This window comes from Schistocerca piceifrons, chromosome X, assembly GCF_021461385.2.
Source record: "Schistocerca piceifrons isolate TAMUIC-IGC-003096 chromosome X, iqSchPice1.1, whole genome shotgun sequence".
NCBI lineage: Eukaryota > Metazoa > Arthropoda > Insecta > Orthoptera > Acrididae > Schistocerca > Schistocerca piceifrons.
Genome location: NC_060149.1, coordinates 349,564,975 through 349,589,439, shown reverse-complemented (window position 1 = coordinate 349,589,439; position 24,465 = coordinate 349,564,975). Strand labels below are relative to the sequence as shown.

The following is a 24,465-nucleotide window of genomic DNA, read 5'->3' as shown; positions in this document are numbered from 1 at the left end:
ACGAAGCAAGCAATGGGCCATGGTCGCAGGCAGTATTATCCTATGGGGGACATTCACCTGGGCTTCCACGGGATCTGTGATAGTAGTCGAACACACGGTGACAGGTATGGTATGCGTGAACATTGTTATGGAAAACCTGTATTCCTTCTTGTTTGATGTCTTCACTGACGGCGACGATACCTTCGAGCTCTGTAACTGTCCTTGTCGCAACGCAACTTGACCGGCAAATTTACTTGTTCTGAACCCGATGGAAAATATCTGGGATGCAGTCGAGCATCAGCTCCTCGCCCAAAAACCACCATCCCGTTATTTGTAGGAACTGCGTCACCTGTGGATAGACGTCTGTCGATACATGCATCAAGACACCTACCAAGTCTTGTCGAACCATGACACGCAGAATCGGCGGTGTATTGCGATCTACAGGTGGACCAACACGCAAGTAAACAAATGGTCTTAATGTTTTGTCTTATCAGTGTACATACTTACCTCTGTGTCTTATCACCGAGCCGGCCGAAGTGGCCGTGCGGTTAAAGGCACTGCAGTCTGGAACCGCAAGACCGCTACGGTCGCAGGTTCGAATCCTGCCTCGGGCATGGATGTTTGTGATGTCCTTAGGTTAGTTAGGTTTAACTAGTTCTAAGTTCTAGGGGACTAATGACCTCAGCAGTTGAGTCCCATAGTGCTCAGAGCCATTTGAACCATTTGAACCATCTTATCACCGCTTCAAACATAGTCAAGCTTGTGAGTTACTGCAACACAATGAATTTCACCCTCTGACTGTAGGACTGCAAGGATCAAAAGTACTCCTCGGAAATCATTACACTACCACTCTTCGTGGCATTTCTTAGTTACATCGCTACCTCTATACATTTCTTAGTCATGGAAAACCATCACGAGTCACAGGAAGCTACTGATCTTTGCCTTTCAATGCATGTTGAATGGGTAATGTGGCGCAGTGAGTAACCTTAACTCAAGCCCCTTTCCAGCCATCCTAGTCTAAGTTTTAGCTGGTTTCCCTTTAGGTAAATGCCGAGACAGGATTCTCAAGTAGGTCACATTTCTCACCCTCATTCTTTTCTAAATGATTTACTGCGCTGTCTCTAACGGCTTTAACGTCAATGGGTCGTTAAACTCTAAGCCTTGCTTCTTGTTCTCTCTGAGGCTGCTCCACTGTGCCTTCTTTTCGTTACTGTTGTTTTATTTTCAGGAAGTGTGTCTTAGTCCCTAGAACTGCAGTTCTCAAAAATGTTCGGATGTGTGTGAAGTCTTATAGGACTTTACTGTTAAGGGCATCAGTCCCTAAGCTTACACATTACGTAACCTAAATCATCCTAAGGATAAACACACACACCCATGCCCGAGGGAGGACTCGAACCTCCGCCGGCACCAGCCGCACAGTCCATGACTGCAGCGCCTCAGACCACTCGGCTAATCCCGTGCGGCGAACTGCAGTTTTGTCTCTCGACAAAACTGTGTTCACAGTCTCTTTTCCTTGGTTTTCATAGTACTAGTACTTGGGAGAGCAGTTACTCTCCTAGAACCGAATTACCAATTGGATTCCACTAGTGTTAGCAATGTCAAACGCGCTGTTTCTGTAGCTCACTTCACGTCAGAGCAGCAGGAAAAGGCAGTTTGGTTTGCAAAACAAGTATTTATATGTTTGCTGCGGAAGATGGCCACACAAACAAACGCTGATACTGTTTCTAGGTAATGTTACGAAAGTCACCTAGTGCTGTCACTCCATTGTGCATTTTTTCTTGCACTAACATGCTGCAAATGCCTACATCTAATTTCTGACCTGCTATTCTAGTACTTTGCTGTGGATAGCTTCAAATATAGAAAATTACTTATCATATAAGTTACCGCAGGGCTGTCACATACAAATCAATTTCTCGGAAAACTGGAAGGCTGTCATTTTTTCCTACAAAGCACGTATGAAAATACAACAGCGGAGAGAAATCAAATCTGAACTTATTTTGACAGAAAATGTACATTTTCAGCTCAGTATAAGGATGCATTAAAGGTACTACAGGTGACAGAGAAATGAGTACAAATTTTTTTCCCCCTTTATTGTATTTCAATTCCCCATCGGGGTGGGCTGGCAGCAGCATATGCGCTGCTCCTCAGCCGAAAGACATAGAACAAACAATAGAAGACATTTAAAAATATGAAAAGGAGAAAACATGATGAACATAGATTTAAAAAAGGGAGAACATCATGGAAGACAATAGACAAAAAAGGGGCGACTGTAAAATGGAGATAAAAACTGTAAAAAAGTAGTGCACACAAAAAACTACACACTGGGACAGTTAAAGGAACACAAGGCATAGTATGACCAGAGCATAAAAGTATCGCCGGATGGCGTAGCACAAACAAACACTGACAGTGACACGAAGTACAATGCCAGCACACAATTAAAATCACACCTCTCGACGCACAGGAGAAACAGCACTAAACACAACACTGACGTGGTACTCTGACGATGATCAAAACGGTGGATCTGCCAGGCGCAAGGAGATGAGGGAGACTGGGAGGGTGGGAGGGGAAGAGAGGGGGGGAGATCGACGGGGGCGCGCCGAAGAGGGCCAGGTAGGGAGGGATGTGGGAAGGAAAGAGGCAAGTATGGGGTGCAGGGTCTCAGGGGGGGGGGGGGGGGGCGGAAGGAGGAAAATCCGCTCTGGGAGAAGGAGGGAAGAGGAAAAAGGGGGCCCTGGGCAGGGGGGGGGGCAAGGCCAGGTTATAGTTGAAGGAAGGGTAGATGTTACGGCGAAGTTCATCATCCGGGAGGGGGAGGCGCTGGAAATTGCCCTGATGAATGAGATGGAGGGTGTGGAGGTGGAGAGAAGGAGGGATACAGTGATAGAGGCGCGGCAATGGGCGGGGGGGTGAGTACAAATTTTTAATTATGGCAATATTTGTTTCATTCGTCTTCCTTATTTCGCTCTAGCTACTCTGAGGTAGTAAGACAGAAAAGCTCATTCTAAGTGGAATCTTGTTCTCTTTCTTTGTTTATTTTAATAAGTTGTAACATAAGAGGGGTGTTAGATAAGCAATACGACACTTTTTTCGGCCAATTTCAGATGAAAAAATGTGGAATTTGTTGTGGGACATTGTGGAATATTCCCGCTTCAGCCCATATAGTTCATGACGTTCCGATAGATAGTGCCCCTGTACGCAACCTTCTAAACTATATCGGTAACTGACCAGGAAAGTACTTGGGCTCGAACAAACAGATCTGTATGAACGTTTGGTTACAGGACCATTATGTACCACTGAATGTGCTGGTGGGTGTCGTTTTTCTGCAAAACTCTGCAGTCATGCTCTAGATATCACTGTAGATGTAATTGTAGACGCCATACGCAATGCAGCAATCTTAACTATAAATGTAAATGCGGAATGTCAATAAAATGCTCCGAGCAATACGAATGACTGCAAAACGCACAGTGAAGAAATGCAAGTTGATCGCATGGCGTATTTGCACATTCTATAATATCAGTGTTGAAGGCCACGTCAATGACACTTTTGAAGTTGTTGGATGGTTCACCAATATCGTAGCCAGCGTTCTGCCACGTGTAGCGAAGCTTTGGTCTGTATACTCCCGCAGATAACTGATTGTAAATGACAGAATGCATATTCATGATAAAGAATCTGCTGTGCAATTTCGGCTGCATATTACTGGAACGTAGTTTAATGTAGTCTGTTATTGTCTTGGCATGTGTTTTATATTGCCTGAAGAAATACACATCCAGAGGTTGTGCATATTTTGTAGTTTTAGGCGGAATGATTTTTAAATCTACATGTTTTCCACCAGATGCTTCCAGTAGTACTCGTTCATCCTTATGTCCAGACCAGGAGTCACAAAGTACTAATGACTTTCTCGACAAATGTGGATTCAAAACTGACAGAAAAAACGTCTTCAGATGTTGTTTCGTCATCTTCCCACTCACACTTGCATCGACGACGACATTTGGAGGGCACCGCGTTTCTATTTCCCTTGACACGCGGGGTCCAAACTTTCCACTGGATTCGTGGAAGGAAATATAGAGTTTGTCTGCCAATCGTCCGTCCACTGATATAGCAATATCGATCGTGTAACTATGTGTTGCACAGTTAACTGATTGCAACATTGCGATAGTGTTTCTCTCCCCTTTCACGGATAGTGTTCTGTCACAAGAAAGTTCATAGCTGAGCTGACTGATCACAGTTCCATACAGAACTAATATCGATATTTTCTCTCGTGATATGCTCATTGACGTCAGCAACAAACGTTTGAGCTCTTTCAATCAGCTCTTCTTCGTCATCCTTATCTTTTCGTGCTTGGAGCACAGTGATACGGCGTGATGTTATCCTAAACTCCTTTTTCAAATTAGTAATAAATCCTAGTGAAACTGTAAAGTTTCTACACCCGAGATTTCGGGCTACGTCCAATTCCGAATGTTGTAAATGCCAATAGTGAACGGCGGAACCGCATTCTCGCGCTTCATCGAATTTCGCCATTACACGCTCCTTGATGGTCTTGAACACAGTGTACGATTTCCTTTGAAAACTGTATTTCCTTCTCTTTTCTTTGCCACGTAATCCAGTATGTTTTTAATATTGCTTTTAGACTTCAGTTTAGGGTATCTTTTCAGAAGCTTGTCGTATGTGTCGAAACCTCTTACGTAATAATCATCGTATATGTTCTCCAGTGTGTTGTCATCAAACGCCGTGGTGATACTTGCAACTTTAACCTTCTGCTTGGGAGACAGTTGGTATTCACTGTCACTGCTTCCATCGCCTCTTCCCGCACTTGCCGTAGCACTACCGTTTGCAATGAGTTGTTCGTCATTATCATTCCTATCATCATCATTATGTGTTAGTGTTACAACAGTATCTGTTTTTAACTTATGCTCATATTTCTGCACTATAACAGATACCAGAAAACATGCGAATGATCGTCTTCTGCCGGCCGGGGTAGCTAAGCGGTTATAGGCGCTACGGTCTGGAACCGCGCGACCGCTACGGTCGCAGGTTCGAATCCTGCCTCGGGCATGGATGTGTGTGATGTCCTTAGGTTAGTTGGGTTTAAGTAGTTCTAAGTTCTAGGGGACTGATGACCTCAGAAGTTAAGTCGCATAGTGCTCAGAGCCATTTGAACCATTTGATTCGTCTTCTACACCAGTACCATCTTCACGAAGAAGGGTTCTTCGTAACTTCATCTCAACCAATCGCAATACATTAGCAGGATTGATTACCAATCGCCGAGCCATCTGACGCTTCAATACACAAATAATGTCACAAAACGCAACTTCAGAGGTACACCGCACCGTCCCTACTGGTCCCGACTGGCGTACCGGCAGGTCAGTGTGCAATGCGGCATGGCATACGCAGAGGCCTCTAACGGACGACTGCAGAGTTTTGCAGATGCGGGAGTATCACTAGTGCAACAACAAACCTTTACATTATTTCTCACACGATTTTGGTGTATTTGTGTTTGTTCGGGCCCAAGTACTTTCCTGGTGAGTCGCGTTCTAAGCAGAAAGCTGTCACTGAGTTTCTTTTGGCGGAAAACCAGAGCATCGCAGATGCTCATAGGTGCTTGCAGTATGCCTACGGAGACCTGGCTGTGACTAAGGCACGGTGACTTGTTAAGCTAGGCATCTGTCATCATCGCAACGAGGTCGTGCAAAGCTGTTCCATCTCATCCATACCGGCTAACCGCACACATCTGTGACTCCTACAATACTGGAACACGCAGACATTCTCATCCGAGGTTATCGACGGATCACAAACACTTCGCTACTCAACTGAACGTCTCTGTTGGTAGTGCTGACACAGTTGTCCACCATCTGGGGTACTCAGAGGTTTGTGCCCACAGGGTTTCGCGTCACCTAATAGAAGACCATAAAGAGCTTCCATCTATGGCTAATGATGGATGCACTCCACAGGAAGCAATACGTGGATGATGTGGAGGTTATGACACAGCAAGACGTTGGTCTTAACTTACACCAGTGGAGTGCTACCATGGGAGCTTACAGGCCCTCCCAGTAGGGTGGCGTAAGATTACTGCATTGAAAGGAGATTATGTTTAAAAAATAGGGTTATATAGCCAAGAGAGTGGAGAAATAATATGGTGTATTGGAATCCCGAATAAAACCAACCTGCTTTCAGAAAAAAATAAGTTGCTTTACTTACTGAACGTCCCTAGTATTTAATAAATAAAGTAACAGGACCACTGTTTAAATGAAAGTATTGTAATTTTCTGATTTGCATAGAACATAACTCTATTATATGTTTATGTAACAATTCATTACAAGTCCTTGTTGGTGTACTCTGACTTCAAACAGGTCATACTTCAAACACCTCTACACAGAAAAGTGAAGCGCCATCTGGGTTCAATAGAATGCCAGCCGACCAGTGGGTAGCCTCACTTCGCAGACGGGATCCAGATTTGCAGCCAGCTTTACCTGCAATAACACCTCAAACACGGTACGTCCACGGACACCAAATTCAATCGCCGCACGAGTAATGTTTCCTGGACTGGTATTTTCTTGTAATTCTATTGCACTGCTCTAAGATCTAGGCTACACTACATTAAACAGAGCTAAAGTACAGCTGTGTGAACTGACATTCTACTCTGTGGTCACAGGTGAAATTTTCTCGGCCTACCACAAATACGACTTACATATCAATGACATTTTGTATTTCTTATGTTAATACGTGTAAGTTGAATATGAACTTGATATGCAGAATTGTTCTTTGTGTAGCTTTTTATAGCAGTCGTACATGTTTTGTTGCAGTTGTTGAAATGGAATACTGGTTCACCGTAAATATTATAGGGTTAATCTTTCCTACTATTTTAGAAATCGGCAGTGGCAATTCGTCTAAGATTGATGAAGGCTTATCAGGACTGAGTTTCTTCATTTTCAAGGGATCAGGAGTAAACGACTGAATTCAAACGTGACCATACTACTTCTAAAGATTATCTAATGTATCGAAACTGAACCACAGTTGAAAACATCCATATAACGTGTAATTTGAAGACTGGCAATGAAAGGTGAATGAAATATTTTACCTCATATGTATATGGTGTAAAAGTGGAGATTATAGTTTCAGTGGAAAACTGTGACAACCTTTATGTAATGCTAGCTGAGAAACCCAGCATTTCTTGGGTATTCATTTACACCTGTGCCCGAGACTTCGTACGTGCAGAATTTTTTGTCGCATAAGGTTTCGATGTTCAAATACACACATACACACACACACACACACACACACACACACACACACACACACATGCCCGAGGGAGGACTCGAACCTCCGACGGGAGGGGCCGCGCAATCTGTGCATGGCGCCTCAAACCACGCGGTCACTCCGCGCGGCAAGACTTCGATGTATACACTGTTTGAAGTAATATGATACGAGACATGAACGGAGAGGTTGTTTACTTGACTAATACAGGAGAGAGTCACATAGAGTTGCCAATGAAAAAGCAGCTGACAATAAGGTCAATACCCACAACACACAGCGTCTGGCCTCGTACTTTGTTTACGGTCATGGCATAACATAAGCTTACGAAGAATTGTACATGTTTAAAGCGAAATCGTGAATTGACAGGAATAAGTGAGATTCAGGGTATGAACACTCACTCGCCTGTGTTATTTCCCGTCAAAATTTCCGCTTCTATAATGTTACGTTGAAGAAAAGTAACTTTAACCCTCTGCGAGTGAAAAGTTCTGAGGAGCGAGATGATAATGCATGACGCTCTCCATCAGAGTTATGTTGCACTTCACCTGCAGAGTAGCTTCCAGAGAACGAGTTACAGTATGATGTTCAAATACACACACACACACACACACACACACACACACACACGCGCGCGCGCGCGCATGCCCGAGAGAGGACTCAAACCTCCGATGGGAGGGGCCCTAAGGTGAGACCAGTGAGCTCAAAGAAGAAAAATCTAGATCCTGCAGCAAGTCCCACTTCGTAATCTTCACTGGATTCTTGAGACCGTTTTCAGAAAGACTCGACCGTTTTCGTAAACAAAACGAAATCAAAATGTAATGGTTCAAATGGCTCTGAGCACTATGGGACTCAACACCTTAGGTCATAAGTCCCCTAGAACTTAAAACTACTTAAACCTAACTAACCTAAGGACATCACACACACCCATGCCCGAGGCAGGATTCGAATCTGCGACCGTAGCATTCCCGCGGTTCCGGACTGCAGCGCCAGAACCGCCAGACCACCGCGGCCGGCAAAATGTAATGAGTACCCAAATCACATAGCAAATTTAATAAATTCGTCTTTCCTAGCAAAGAACGTAAGTCAAACCTATCGAAAGAAGCAAAGCAATATCGTTCAGTTTTAAATTCACAAACGGAAACCAGTAAATCCATATATACGTAGTAAATTCGCTGTTGATTTGTATTTGTAAATATGAGACTGTATCGCGTAACTCTGTCACTGACCTGAACTGAAAATCAAAGCCAGCGAGATATACGGGCCGTGCAACGAACTTGGGCATCACACTAGTAGTCTTGCTTGCCAAACTTCGCGACACTCGGCTCCGTGCAGGGCCCACGGGAAATCAATATTTAATTGAAAAGATACCTACTATAGTCCTAATTTTGTCGTGTGCCATCGAGAACTTACATGCATTTTTACGCGCAGTTAAAAAGAAAGAAAAAAACTCACAGCACCATCTATTGGTTCTTTGGTGTACAACCAAACTAACAGCGCAGTCTATTTGTTGTTTGGTGTACTAAACCGTGATGATTTAACATCCGAACTCCTAAGGTGAGACAAGTGAGCTCAAAGAAGAAAAATCTAGAGGCAGCACTATTAATCCAGTCAAATTGCAGATATACCTTGCAAAAGGTGGGGTAGAAGATTTTATTTTTTTAACTCCTTCATATTGTTAGAAAGGTTACAAAACCAAGTGTTGCCAACAAAATTATTCTTGGGAAAGCTTTCTGCAGTCAAAAAACTTCGAAAATTTCAGACTTTTTTCAGTTTTTTCAAAATATCTCAGTTTCATTTGCTCCTATCGCTTTAATGTCTATTTTCTTTTTTAAAGAGTACAAAATTCTCTACAAATTTGATTCTTACCATTTTTTTCTACTCCCAGTGTCTAAGGCGCTACAGCGCGTCAAAAAATACCTTTCAAATTTTGAGCATAGTGCCAACATACCTTATTTTTGAACACTATTTTTTCAGTTTCTGTTTGTGTAGTATAAATACACGATACATCATGCCATATGTTGGAATTTACCACCTCACTTTCAGGTATTCAATTTCTCTGTATGCAACATGAGGATTGCTGGGCAACCAACTATTGTGATTCTTACATCACTACCTGAAGTTCACTATGGGCCACCTCAGCCCTGGTATTTCTAAAACTATAAATATAAATGTGCATCATTAAAGACACACACACACACACACACACACACACACACAAAATAAATTGTCTCAGGAAACTGAACTATTATTAGTGCAATAGGCAACCTAATTAGGTAGGTAATTATTCTTGTGTATAAAGGCCACACAGTTGACATTAAAAATAAGTAGCTTTATTACAATTAAAATACATTGTCAGTTACTAAAAAATGTTGACAATTCTGGGTTTGTAATACTTGTAATATCGCACTTTAGCGCACTTGACACAGGTATGAGCATCACTTCCAACGTTTTGATGGGCCAGGTTCCTCAGTGTCACCAGAAATACTTTGAGTTACGGATTCAGGGTCTGTACATAGAGTTGATCCCAGATTGACCTCTTCTTTAAACAGCGAGTCAGCCTCAGCAAGTTCGTTGATTTCGTCAGCGGTTTCCTCAACATCCTCAACATCTTCTTCACTGTCTTCATATAAAAATTTTGGCACGTTTTCGCAGTGGACCCCAACACACTTCTTGCAAATTGAAGAACATTTCAAACCCGCTTTTCTGCAGGAGGGCGCTTCGCCACAGTTCAGCTTGCATGAGCATGAAACAATGTGAAGAAGTGCTTCAGGTGCTGGATCTTGGCTCATTATAACGAATATTGGACCGTGGTCACTGTGATTCCAGCCCCATTTCTCAGGAGGTTTCCAGTTTCCCATCGAACTTTGGACTTGTTGGTAAGTCCGCAACGAATGATGTTGTGCAGCATCTTGTGTAGATGGCAACCGTGCAAGATTCAGTTTGCTTTTTGTGGCACACTTGGCGAATAGCTGGTACCGCAAATGGTCTAGTGTGTCGGAACTGCTGACACCTCCACTATACAATGCGATAGTAACCTGTTCTCCTGCTGTTATTATTTCTTCACTGGTAGCATGTGGTTTATTGAACGTGCAAAGTACTGAGGTTAGGTGTTCATTTTTCGCAACAATATTGCAGCACTTAATTTGTCTTTGACCAAAAGAAGCGGATGTTGCACCACATCCGCTAAAGGCGTGAGTGAACAGAATATATTCACTGCCAAACTTGTAAGATGCAGTGGAAAACCACTTGTCTTCTGCATTTCCTCTTCCGGGCTTTAAGAAAAATAAGTTTTCAGTGCCTTGCCCCAAACCGGTCATGAGCAAAAGCAGATCAACATCATCTCCTACAATGACAACACTTCCAAAATCTTTGGTTCTTGAAATGCCAGATGTTACAATCATAACGTCAGCATCTTCTTGTGCCTGGCTTTGAAGCTGTTTCAGCCATCACCAAATCGTCACCATATTTCTGGAAAAGGCGAGCCTTGACAGTTCGAATATCAGGACGAGATGATGTGGGTATTTGCTCTAACAGATCGTCCATAGAAAACTGATATTCTTCCGTACTGGTTTCCAGGTAGGCAAATATAGCCTCCATGCCTTCATCTACTTGTGTTGCAGGTCGGTTACCTCGATTCTGTCCAGTAGCTGAAACACGGTGAAAGAACTTTCTGTAGCAAAATCTGTGGTATCGCCCATCTGCAGCAACCAAATCATTTACATTTTGAATCCGCTCTATCACTTGTTGACCAAATTCATCACAACGTCGTTTAGCCTGTTCTAATACTGTCGATTGCACTTCCAATTTCATTACTTTGTAAACAAAATTTCGTTTGGCATATGGCAATCTTAACTGCTTGGTTAAAAAGTCATCAGAATTGCCTTTTGCAATTAAGAAGCATTTCTCTTAGAAATTGAACTGACCTTTTTCCTGCGACCGTCGTAGCACGCCTGTTGGTTCCTGAGGATGTAGAAGGCTAGCTGCTATCATTCTCTCATTAATGTACTTCTTGTAGCATGCTTCACGCAACATCACTTCACTGAGCGTTTTCAAAAACGGGTGTGGGCAGACTCTCTGCGTTTAGCACTACAATCGATAAGTGTGCTCAGTCCTTTCTTTTTCACAAATGGTTCAAATGGCTCTGAGCACTATGAGACTTAACATCAGTCCCCTAGAACTTAGAACTACTTAAACCTAACTAACCTAAGGACATCACACACATCCATGCCCGAGGCATGATTCGAACCTGCGACCGTAGCGGTCGCGCGGTTCCAGACTGAAGCGCCTAGAACCGCACGGCCACACCGACCGGCTTCTTTTTCACATTGCGTCCACCACTCACCACAGTTTTTTCGCAAATGAAACACAAATTCATGTCAGACATACTCATTTTCAGCACCACAACATATATTGAATGGAAGCGACTCTAAACTGTAAGACCCTTATTGTTGTGTGCCAAAAGCTGTCAGCGCGCTGTGAACAATCACCAGAGATAATTGCCTTCCGCCCGCCAAAGAATAAATACGCTTTTGCCCGCTAAAGAACAATTCCTACATACTTTTTCTTATAACTGATCATTAACGTCAATCAACTGTAGAAAATGTACGGCACCTGCATGCAATCGTATTACATATTGTAACATAAATAAACTTCACGCAATCCGACGTGAATGTGTTCGTAGTTACTGAATATGATGCTGTTTGTCCTGGCCCTGCAGCAGAGTGAGATGGTAAATTCCAATGAATAACATGATGAGTAATATGTTTATACTACACATATAGAAACTGAAATAACAGTGTTCAAAAATTAGGTAATTTACCACTTTGCTCAAAATTTGAAAAATTGGTTATTTTTGACGCGCTGTAGCGCCTTAGATACTGGGAGTAGAAAAAAATGGTAACAGCCAAATTTGTAGAGAATTTTGTGCTCTTTAAAAAAGAAAATAGACGTTAAAGCAATAGGAGCAAATGAAACTGCGGTATTTTGAAAAAACTGAAAAAGTATGAAATTTTCGAAGTTTTTTAACTGCAGAAAGTTTTCCCATGAGAAATTTTGTTGGCAAAACTTAGTTTTGTAACCTTTCTAACAATATGAACGAGTTAAAAAAATAAAATCTTCTACCCCACCTTTTGCAAGGAACAGGCTTTTTTCTGACAGTTTTACTGGACTATATGTGTTACGAAATCTAGACGCTCGACATCTTTAGCCGCCATTTTGCTGAACGTATATCTGTCTCTCCCTATCCAACTGTCAGTATACAGCTGTCCCGCAAGTAGACGAGTAAAATTTTATTTTGCCATCATTATGTGCACAAAACATCGCATTTTATCTGAATTAAGTATTTTTGACATCCCTGATTGCTGAGTCTGGCAATTAATTGACCAGGAAGCATTAAATACCTACAGAAAATAAAGAACCGTAGCCTACTGTTTAAAAATATCCTCTTCACATTATCAGCTGAAAAACTGTAAAGCAAAACTTCCTTGAAGTCACAGCAATTCTGTAATTTGATTGTAACTAATATTACATGTTTCGTTAAAGTCTGACGACCTTCATACGAAAAAAAATGCACTATGTAGGGAGTTGGTGGGGCTAGTACAGATAGTTTTTATATTTCACGATTTATCTCGAAACAATTTGAGGCAGATTTTTAAGATTTAATGTATTTCGATTAACCAGTTTTCATACTAAAAGAATCATTAAAGTGATTCTATGTTTCTTCAATAGTTTGATCACCAAATGGAAAAATCTAAACAAATGCAATCTGTTCACATTTACTCCATTGTAAAGTGTTGACATTAACTGAAATGGCATAGGGTAAAAGTTGATACCGTTTTTATATATATATAAATAAGACCAGTTTTCCCAAAACAAAAAGATCACTTAATTAAAATTATTTTGTGTCCACTTTTACCATCCCCATTCTCCTCTATTTAAACAAAAGTTTTGGAATGATAAAACCTCTGATACTTTGATCTCGCTTTTGTGGAAAGGGTGAAAAAAACTTAAAAGTAAATAATTTTCAGTTCAACATTAATTTATATTTTTCATTTACGTTAGACATTTGAAAACAAAATAATTTTTGTCAGCTTCTGTCGAACAGAACAGTTTTTTCCATTGACCTTATTTGTTACATTTTTTTGCATTTGCTCTTAATCTAACTCCAATATATACTGACGCAATTTCTTTAATAAGTTTTGTTTCGTGCATGTCGTCTACGTCAAATACAGAATTTACAGAATGTGCATTAGGTCCAAAAATATTTTTTTCATTAATAGAAAAATGGTGAGACACCGAATTTACGAACTGGGAATAAACTTTACCGAAATCTTCCACATTTGCAAACACACGAAACTTCTTCTCACAATAAACAATAATTTTGTAAATTGCAAACTTAATTCCTCTCCTAGAAACCTGCTGAGTGAAAGCAGTTGGGTCAGACAAAGGCTTCCTACAATATGTGTGGTCACTTACTTTGTCATTACCAAAAATTAACAAACTAGCACACTCACAACGCTTCAAATTTTTTAACATTTTTAACTACAAATCCTTCTATGTAATACAAAATATTACACTCCTGGAAATTGAAATAAGAACACCATGAATTCATTGTCCCAGGAAGGGGAAACTTTATTGACACATTCCTGGGGTCAGATACATCACATGATCACACTGACAGAACCACAGGCACATAGACACAGGCAACAGAACATGCACAATGTCGGCACTAGTACAATGTATATCCACCTTTCGCAGCAATGCAGGCTGCTATTCGCCAATGGAGACGATCATAGAGATGCTGGATGTAGTCCTGTGGAACGGCTTGCCATGCCATTTCCACCTGGCGCCTCAGTTGGACCAGCGTTCGTGCTGGACGTGCAGACCGCGTGAGACGACGCTTCATCCAGTCCCAAACATGCTCAATGGGGGACAGATCCGGAGATCTTGCTGGCCAGGGTAGTTGACATACACCTTCTAGAGCACGTTGGGTGGCACGGGATACATGCGGACGTGCATTGTCCTGTTGGAACAGCAAGTTCCCTTGCCAGTCTAGGAATGGTAGAACGATGGGTTCGATGACGGTTTGGATGTACCGTGCACTATTCAGTGTCCCCTCGACGATCACCAGTGGTGTACGGCCAGTGTAGGAGATCGCTCCCCACACCATGATGCCGGGTGTTGGCCCAGTGTGCCTCGGTCGTATGCAGTCCTGATTGTGGCGCTCACCTGCACGGCGCCAAACACGCATACGACCATCATTGGCACCAAGGCAGAAGCGACTCTCATCGCTGAAGACGACATGTCTCCATTCGTCCCTCCATTCACGCCTGTCGCGACACCACTGGAGGCGGGCTGCACGATGTTGGGGCGTGAGCGGAAGACGGCCTAACGGTGTGCGGGACCGTAGCCCAGCTTCATGGAGACGGTTGCAAATGGTCCTCGCCGATACCCCAGGAGCAACAGTGTCCCTAATTTGCTGGGAAGTGGCGGTGCGGTCCCCTACGGCACTGCGTAGGACCCTACGGTCTTGGCGTACATCCGTGCGTCGCTGCGGTCCGGTCCCAGGTCGACGGGCACGTGCACCTTCCGCCGACCACTGGCGACAACATCGATGTACTGTGGAGACCTCACGCCCCACGTGTTGAGCAATTCGGCGGTACATCCACCCGGCCTCCCACATGCCCACTATACGCCCTCGCTCAAAGTCCGTCAACTGCACATACGGTCCACGTCCACGCTGTCGCGGCATGCTACCAGTGTTAAAGACTGCGATGGAGCTCCGTATGCCACGGCAAACTGGCTGATACTGACGGCGGCGGTGCACAAATGGTGCGCAGCTAGCGCCATTCGACGGCCAACACCGCGGTTCCTGGTGTGTCCGCTGTGCCGTGCGTGTGATCATTGCTTGTACAGCCCTCTCGCAGTGTCCGGAGCAAGTATGGTGGGTCTGACACACCGGTGTCAATGTGTTCTTTTTTCCATTTCCAGGAGTGTATTAACATAATTACTGAGGTTTACGTCATTCAGTCTACTACAATAATCTAAACACTGTCTCAATGAAGCATCTTTTACACTATATTTTCTGTTTGAACATGGCGGTACCTAAAGTGAGCAACTGAAAACACACTGTTTGATTCAAAATCAAGTACATTAGTCTTACATCCAGAGTTTATGCTATTTTTAATGGCTTTGAGAGCTGACTGGAACTGAATAAATTTTGGATTATTGTTCCAGCCTCTTTTACCACTAATACATGAAAATAGTAATTCCAGTTGATCTTGAGACACTTTATACGTTAAAAAATGCTGAAATGGGTCTGTGTCATGGGAAAGACATACTGTAGCAAACATTCCTACACTTTTTTTATAGACAGCAAGAAACCCAGAGCAAATGTCTTACGGGGATGCCGTAGAATGGATAAACCTTCAATGGAGATAGACTTCAAAAAATATTCCATCTCTTCGCAATAATTATGGCAGAAATTAATGTTGAATTTATGTAAAGGTGGTTTTAAGCCTTTAGCAAAAATATTTCTGCTATTTAACAACTCAAAAAGTTTGTCTACTTTTCCGATAAAAGTAACAGTTGCAGTTGATCCTTGAAAATCTGTATGTTGATGTGACTCAAGAAATTCAGTAGCATCTGCTACACTTGAACTCAGGGTTTGAGCAGCAAGAGAGACATTCATCGTCTTATTGTGGAACTTAACATGCTAGTTGGTGACTCAATTAGCAAACTTCAAGCCTTCACTCTCCTGTAGTTCATTTAAATTAACTATGTAGCTCCACTGTGCTTCACCATCAACTATCTGCAAATGGTGACTGCTGTTGAAAATGGCTCAAAGAACACATATTGATGACGTTATGAGGGGTAGTATACTAGGGCGACTGGAGGCTGGTCAAACACAGCAGATCGTAGCACAGGCCCTCCGTGTGCCACAAAGTGTGATCTCAAGATTATGGCAACGATTCCAGCAGACAGGAAACGTGTCCAGGCGCTACAGTACGGGACGTCCACAGTGTACAACACCACAAGAATACCGATATCTCACCATCAGTGCCCGCAGACGGCCACGGAGTACTGCAGGTAGCCTTGCTCAGGACCTCACCGCAGCCACTGGAACAGTTGTCTTCAGACACACAGTCTACAGACGACTGAACGGACATGGTTTATTCGGCTGGAGACCTGCAAGGTGCATTCCACTGACCTCCGGTCGCAGGAGCGCCCGTAAAGCCTGGTGTCAAGAACACATTACATGGTCATTGGAACAGTGGTCCCAACACAGAGGAGTCCAGGTATAGTCTGAATAGTGATTCTCGCCAGGTTTTCATCTGGCGTGAAGCAGGAACCAGATACCAACCCCTTAATGTCCTTGAAAGGGACCTGTATGGAGATTGTGGTTTGATGGTGTGGGGTGCGATTATGATTGGTGCACGTACACTCCTGCGTGTCTATGACAGAGAAACTGTAACAGGTCAGGTGTATCGGGACGTCATATTGCACCAGTATGTCCGCCTTTTCAGAGGTGCAGTGGGCCCCACCTCCCTCCTAATGGATGGCCCCACCGAGCTGCTATCATGGAAGAGTACCTTGAAACAGAAGATATAAGGCGAATGGAGTGGCCTGCCTTTTCTCCAGACCTAAACCCCACCGAGCACGTCTGGGATGCTCTCGGTCGACTTATCGCTGCACGTCTTCAAACCCCTGCGACATTCCAGGAGCTCCAACAGCCACTGGTACAAGAATGAGAGGCTATATCCCAGCAGCTGCTAGACCACCTGATCCAGAGTATGTCAACCCGTTGTGCGGCCTGTGTACATGTGGCTGGTGATCATATCCAATATTGATGTAGGGGTACATGCAGGAAACAGTGACGTTTTGTAGCACATGTGTTTCGGGACGGTTTTCTCAACTTATCACCAATACCGTGGACTCACAGATCTGTGTCGTGTGTGTTCCCTATGTGCCTATGCTGTTAGCGGCAGTTTTGTGTAGTGCCACGTTGTGTGGCACCACATTCTGCAATTATCCTTAATTTATGAGCATGAGTGTGGTTGTCGATGGTACATTAAACAATAGTTTGCTCCTCCTCTCCTTTTAGGTGAGCAGACGATTTTGGATAAAACTTTAAATTCCGATATCTTTTTTCCGTGATCCGATTTTAATTAAATAAAGCCGACATGTTGCCAAAGGTCACGCTCAAGTTACCTGTGAAAACCCCACGAAAATTCGTGTAGTAGTTTTGAAAATTAGCATGTACAAACAAACATACATACACGACAGTTTTAGATAAAACTTTAAATCACACTATATTTTTTCCGTTATCTGATATGGATGAAATAAAGTCTGTGCATTGCACCAAGCTACTTTCGTGTTACCTGTGAAAACCCTACGAAAATTCGTCTAATAGTTTTGGAGATTAGCGTGTTTAAATGGAGAAACAGAGAGACATGAGGGTTTCACCATTTTATTATTAACACAAAAGGTTGCACATATTTGGAATGATTACCAAAATCCAATGCAAAACCGAATTTCCCAACAATGTTTGCATAATTTTGAAAACAATCAAATTGCTTTCATTACTTTCCCAGACAGAACTCAGCATCGTGACAATTTATATTACACAAGTCCAATGGTTTCCTCAATCCATTTTATTAGCTTCATCTTGTAGATAGCAACTTGCATAGTCCCACTTCATGGACCATTTATACTGTATCTCACCTCTCCTATCAGCCGTTATTAATAATTGCTGGACGCCAGATCACTGAAGGTAAATTAACAACGATCAGGTATGTGGTGTTGGGAAAACGTCAAATGAAAGAAAGTGAGTTAATAGAGTACCACATACATTAAAAGAAACAAATGCGTTATTCATCTTTTTGCCCAGTGTATCTCAGAGCACGTGGTCTTGGTAGAATTATTGATTGTTTGTTACTGCTTCATATTGGTCCTTGAATACAACGTACGCTACGATCTTCTTCGAGCTGTGAGTGAAGAATTGTGTTATTATCTCTGGTGGAGAGCGAGGGATCTCTACTGTGGTGTAGGCAGGTACCAGTGACCACTTCTTCACGATCGGCCACAATCCTGGAGATACAGTCTCTTCGACTGGTAAAAATGTCAGACGGTAGCTAGCCACCACCTGGCATATTAATGCATTCTGTTCCAACCGACAGATGATCATTCGACAAAGACCATCTCTCATCAAAGGTACATTGTGCAATTACAAGCGATAAGCCCGAGGTATAAATGAATCATGCAAAAGGAAGGCTGAGGTAAGTGCCATGTTACTACCTAATTGCAGAGAGGGAGCAAAATCAGGTGTGTGAGAAGCGTTGTGACTGACAGTGCATGGGGGCCGCCAGATGCCAAACCGCTCAATGGTAACAAGCTAGCAATCCCATGTCGTTACGTATCCGATACTGCCGCACACTTATCAGTGTCGAGCTAATATGGCAGAAGTCTGATTGCAGCAATATAAGAAGTTACAAATATTTACCAAAAATGCTAAATTGATTCCAAACAAGCTTCAAGTGCATGCTTAAAAGTAATGTATCCGAATTTAAACAAACAGGATGGTACTGCTAGCTTAGTGTGGACTAGAAGTCGCTGCTGAGTGAAAATGTCGGGCAACTGAAGAAGGTCCAATGATGGTTTCGATGACCTCTTTAATGAGGCTTCATTACAATAATTAGTGTGTGGCGTGGGGAGTATGACGGCGTCTCCCTCAGGTTACTGATGGCAGGTTCCACTGCTGGGCGGCAGGTGCTGCATCGCCAGGTTCCCATATTTCCTCGCTGTAGTGAGTGTGGTTGGCTGCAGCTAACGCAGGGACATTAGCCTGCATCACAGAGAGTATCAGTCTTCTGTCAATACCCTGGCGGGGTCAGACATGACTGGAACCACCTATCATACTCCCGGGATGGTGGTCAAGTGTGGAGTCGCACCTGGTGCCCAGAGGCTTAGGCATCAGGCAGCGGTTAATGTCCCAGCTGTGGCAGAATTATCTGCGTCACTGAGACAGAATAGCATAGCCTCAACGTCATAGCACTAGCCACCTGTTCGAAGACGACAGGCTGCTTTGAGCGTCCTTAAATACTGATTCTCCGTGCTGTTCACCACGTCTAGTGTGCCACACTGAACTGTCTGTAACGTGCCAATGACTTTCCGGCTGTCATAACTGAGTTTCAGTAATTGTGTAGGTTACGTCAAGTGGCACGTGTCGTCTGTCGTCACTGTACTGTTGCGAAGTTGCTGACCGTGCAGCCCCTTTGCCAACTCCAAATGAAATAGCGGTGCCCTGGTTTCGTCATGATGCAATTTTTGCTGGTTCAAAGACTCGCTTGTAACTTTATCCCTTTATATTCCTCCCTGCCACGAAGAAAATTCGGCCTCAAATTTTACTGCAATAAAATCACTAGTTATTTACAAATATTTACACTTCGAATTTATTTCCCCACTGATGGTATCACACTGTACATTATTTGCTCGAATTCAGTAGCACTTATTTCTGTGCAGAGGTCTATGTTCAAGGTACACTTTGTCCCTCATATCATTGCTTCTGGTTGATGCCATTGCGACAAGTTTGAACTCATAGATGGAAGTCGGCAGGGATGGGATTGGGTTTACTTTCCACATAAGTTGGTAGTATATGATTCCAGTTACTGTGAAAATTATAGTGGCAACTGAGGTCTACACAGGTGACAGAAGTCATGGGATGCCTCCTAATAACGTGTTGGACCTTCTTTTGCCCCCTGTAGTGCAGCAACTCGGTGTGGCATGGCCACAACAAGTCGTTGGAAATCCCCTGCAGAAATGCTGAGCCGTGCTGCCTCTGTAGCCGTCCATAACTGCGAAAGTGTTGCCAGTGCAGAATTTTGTGCACAAACTGACCTCTCGATTATGTCCCATAAATATTTGATGGCATTCATATCATATGATCTGGATGGCCAAATCATCCACTCGAATTGGCCAAATCATCTACTCCAATTGTCCAGAATGTTCTTCAAACCAATCACGTGGTCGCCGCTGACCTAGGGGTGAATCTTGCGACAGTAATGGCATTCTGGTCATAGAGTAAAGATGAAACGGTACTCCATCCATTTCTACAATATGCCATTCAATGTCAACTTTGGTGTGATGTGCAACCAGGCAGTCTAAACCGAGAATGACCACGTAGCCACTGCCGAACACAGGAAAAACGTCTACACCAACGCAGAAGTTATCTTCCCCAACTCAGAAAGCAAATAAAGTTGAACCAGTTGAATCTACAAGACCCCAGCTTATGCTGCTTAGTGACCAACATGGCGGATTCACTTTCACTTTATCAAGTATAGCCTTACTTGCCACAGATACCTGCAATCCGGTGTCTTACAAAAATTTACAAAGTCCCCTTTCATGTAACTGGTCAGAAAAGGGTCTGCCACTGATTTTGCACTTGCGCTGACTTTTACTGGCTGCCTTGTTTAACTGAGAGGAGCGAGGTCTGGCCTTTAGCCATGTTCCATGCCTCTCCGAGTTTCTGTCCATGCAGTTCTGTTCAGAATGTCCAAGCCAAGTACATATCTGGCACTGCCATTCTCTGCAATCAGGCCTAATATACCCACATGTAAAACATTTAAGATCTGTGTTAAATAGGACCTTATTTTTCAAAGGTTCGGTGACCACATCAGTTTTGCTAGCACCAACACTGTTTCTGCTGCTTTGTTTAGAGTCTTTGGAAATTCCATCGCGACTCTACGAGACATTTTTGGGTGTGAACCCAGTAATAAGGCGTCAAGTTCTCTTTGCTCAGCTTCTTACAAGTAGGCTTCATTAGCATTATCGTCCTCCATGAGCTCTTATGTATTGACATTCATTTTCTTAATACGATCTACAAAACACTCTACTAATTCCCCATGCTTTTGAAACAAGCTGTTAAGTTGCTCACGGTAGTGTCTCGATGTATCCTTCCTTCTACATCTGCCTACTAACTCTTCTCTCAAGACATCAAACAACAGCGTTTTGCTTAAATTCTTGTGGTACATCACATGTGTCCATGTGCCCCCAGTAGTTTTAACTTGGCTGTACTCAACAATTGCTCATTACTCCAATTTCCTAACATAGCAGCTGTGTCCAAACTATCGACAAACGCCAAAATATGCTCTCCAGATTTTCCTGAAAATGGTGTTATCAATTCAGCAGTGCTGGTGCCCAGGACAAGTGCACTAGGAAGTGTCTGTTCCCTCCTTTCCTCCTTTAGTTGCCCTGATTCACTTAGTAGCTGAGCTACTTGGTTTATTAACTGCTAAATAAGCGCCCTGAGCCGAAATTTGTTCCACTATGTTGCCTACTGAGAGAGGATAGGAAAACAACCATACAGGCTCTAACAAAAATTGTGTTGTTGCATAGGATGTCCGTGCTGCAGAAGATCCGAGGTTATGGCTACTGTCGTCTGGCTGTTCATCTTCTTCTTTATGTCCATCCCCAGCAGTCCCCCTTACATAAGTTATAACATGACAGCTCTGATAGCTTAGTGGGGGCTAGGATTCGCTGCTGAGGGAGAATGTTGTGCAGCTGAAGAAGGTAAAGTGATGGATACAATGACCTCTTTATTGAGGTTTGATTTCAATCATTAGTGTGTGACATGGAGAATGTGACAGCATCTTCCCAGAGGCGATGGTCTCCAGCTGCTGTGCGTTCTGCTGCTATACAGCTGTTGCTGCGTCACCAAGTTCCTGTGCTTCCTGCCTGTAGTGAGTGTGTCTGGCGATGGCGACCACAAGCACATCAGGCTGCACCACGATGCCTGGCTTGGAGCGTAGTGGTCTTCTGTTGGTGCAAGAACAAAAATGCAACTTACATACTGCTTTATTTGCAAAAACAAAAACAAAAAAACGTTCTGGTACTGTGGCACTCTAGGGGGTGATTTTTCTTTTTTTTTTAATTTAGACATCCCAAAACGTTATTTTAAAGCTTTCTTTTGTCAGAGGTACCGGTATTGGGTACTGAATCGCACTGTCACAAATGAAGCACTGTGCTTGTATGTGTGTGTGTGTGTGTGTGTGTGTGTGTGTGTGTGTGTGTGTGTATGAGATAGAGACAGAGAGAGACAGACAGAAAGGAAGTGAGAGAGAGTTTGTGTTTACATAGAATGGGATGGACACAGAGAGTGGAGAGGAAGAAATGTGCTGAATATGTATACATGAGCGAAGGTGGGGGAAAGGACTAGTGTATATACACTGATCAGCCACAACATTATGACCACCAACCTACTACTGATATAAACCCATCCAGATGATAGCAGCATTATCTGACAAGGAGTGACTGCTAGTCAGACACACGCATGGTGCATGCAGTATCAGTGAATGTGTTGTCCGTGTGTAGAATGGGGATGCCCTGGAGGCTCAGCTTGAGCATTTTGGAAACTGCACTACTTGTCGAGTGTTCGGCGAGTGCTATCGTGAGTGTTTTCAACACATGGCGGAACCAAGGTGAAACCACTTCCAAACATCATGGGGCTGGGTGGCCACCCTTCATTATAGATGTCGAAAAACTGAAACCACTTCGAGACATCGTGGGGTTGGGCAGCCACCCTTCAGTACGAATATCGGATGTTGCAGACTGGTAAAACAGAACAGGCAGTGAAATGTGGTGGAAATAACATCAGACATTAATGCTGGGCACAGTACAAGTGAGTCTGAACAAATAATGCACCAAATACTTCTAACGATGGGCTTCCCATGCATGTGCCAATGTTTTTTTTTTTTTTTATTTATTTATTGTTCCGTGGGACCACATTTAGGAGAAGTCTCCATGGTCATGGAACGAGTCAATACATGAAATTATAACACGATTGTAGAAACAGATAAAATGAAATATAAGAAACATATTCAGGTGACAAGTCGTTAGTTTAAATAAAGAAAATCAAGAATGTAACACTGGAATTTGCTTAATTTTTTAGCTCTTCCAGGAGCTCCTCGACAGAATAGAAGGAGTGAGCCATGAGGAAACTCTTCAGTTTAGACTTAAAAGTGTTTGGGCTACTGCTAAGATTTTTGAGTTCTTGTGGTAGCTTATTGAAAATGGATGCAGCAGAATACTGCACTCCTTTCTGCACAAGAGTCAAGGAAGTGCATTCCACATGCAGATTTGATTTCTGCCTAGTATTAACTGAGTGAAAGCTGCTAACTCTTGGGAATAAGCTAATATTGCTAACAACAAACGACATTAAAGAAAATACGTACTGTGAGGGCAATGTCAAAATTCCCAGACTATTGAATAGGGGTCGACAAGAGGTTTTCGAACTTACACCACACATATCTCGAACAGCCCGTTTTTGAGCCAAAAATACCCTTTTTGAATCAGAAGAATTACCCCAAAAAATAATACCATATGACATAAGCGTACGAAAATATGCGAAGTATACTACTTTTCGTGTTGAAATATTAACTACGAGTTTAGCGACTACGACTGAAATGGGCACGTGATCATCAGCACTGGACAATGACACAGTGGTAATGCTCTGCACGGTCTGATGAACCCCAATGCTGATGGGAGGGCACGAATCCGTCACCTTCCAGGGGAACATTTCCTTGACACCTGTACTGTGGGACGGAGACAATCTGGTGGCAGCTCCAGTTTGCTTAGGAGAACATTCACGTGGGCTTTCATTGATCCAGTGGAGCTCGTGCAAGGCACCATGATTGCCAAGCAGGATCTTACACCGCTTCATGACGATCATGTTTCCTGACAACAGTGGCATATTTCAACAAGATAATGCGCCATGTCACAAGGCCAGGAATGTGATGGAGTGGTTCAATACAGTGCCTAGTTCCAATTGATGTGCTGGCCCTCAATTCACCATATCTGAACCCAATCGAACACTTCTGGGATGTGATTGAATGTGGAGTCAGAGCTTGTCACCCCCATCCTTGGAGTTTATGGGAATTAGGTGACATGTGGGCGGATGTGGTGCCAGCTCCCTCCAGCGACTTGCCAAGGCTTTATTGCTTCAGTACCGTGAAACGTTGCCACTCTATCCCTGCCAAATGTCGACGTACCAGCTGTTAGGTAGGTGGTCATAATGTTGTGGCTGGATCAGTGTACATGACCCAGTCACACTAATGTAACCATTACCTACGTTCGACATCAAAGTGCTATAGCCACTTACAGACAGCAGGTGGCAGCATTAGCAGTGTAGAGTATAATGTGTGTCGGGGTATGCAGGAACAGCGCAATCTTTGTCAGTGCAGAAAT

The 24,465-nt window shown here is 43.2% G+C and overlaps 1 protein-coding gene across 1 annotated transcript in view; it reads left to right on the top strand.

The window, feature by feature from the left end:
• LOC124722133 (katanin p60 ATPase-containing subunit A-like 1) overlaps window positions 1–24,465 on the top strand; it is a 172,567-nt gene that overhangs the window by 75,304 nt on the left and 72,798 nt on the right. The window contains exon 3 of the mRNA XM_047247337.1: window positions 6,327–6,468. Within this exon, the coding sequence (XP_047103293.1) occupies window positions 6,327–6,468 (142 nt within the window). The remainder of the gene's footprint in view (window positions 1–6,326; window positions 6,469–24,465) is intronic.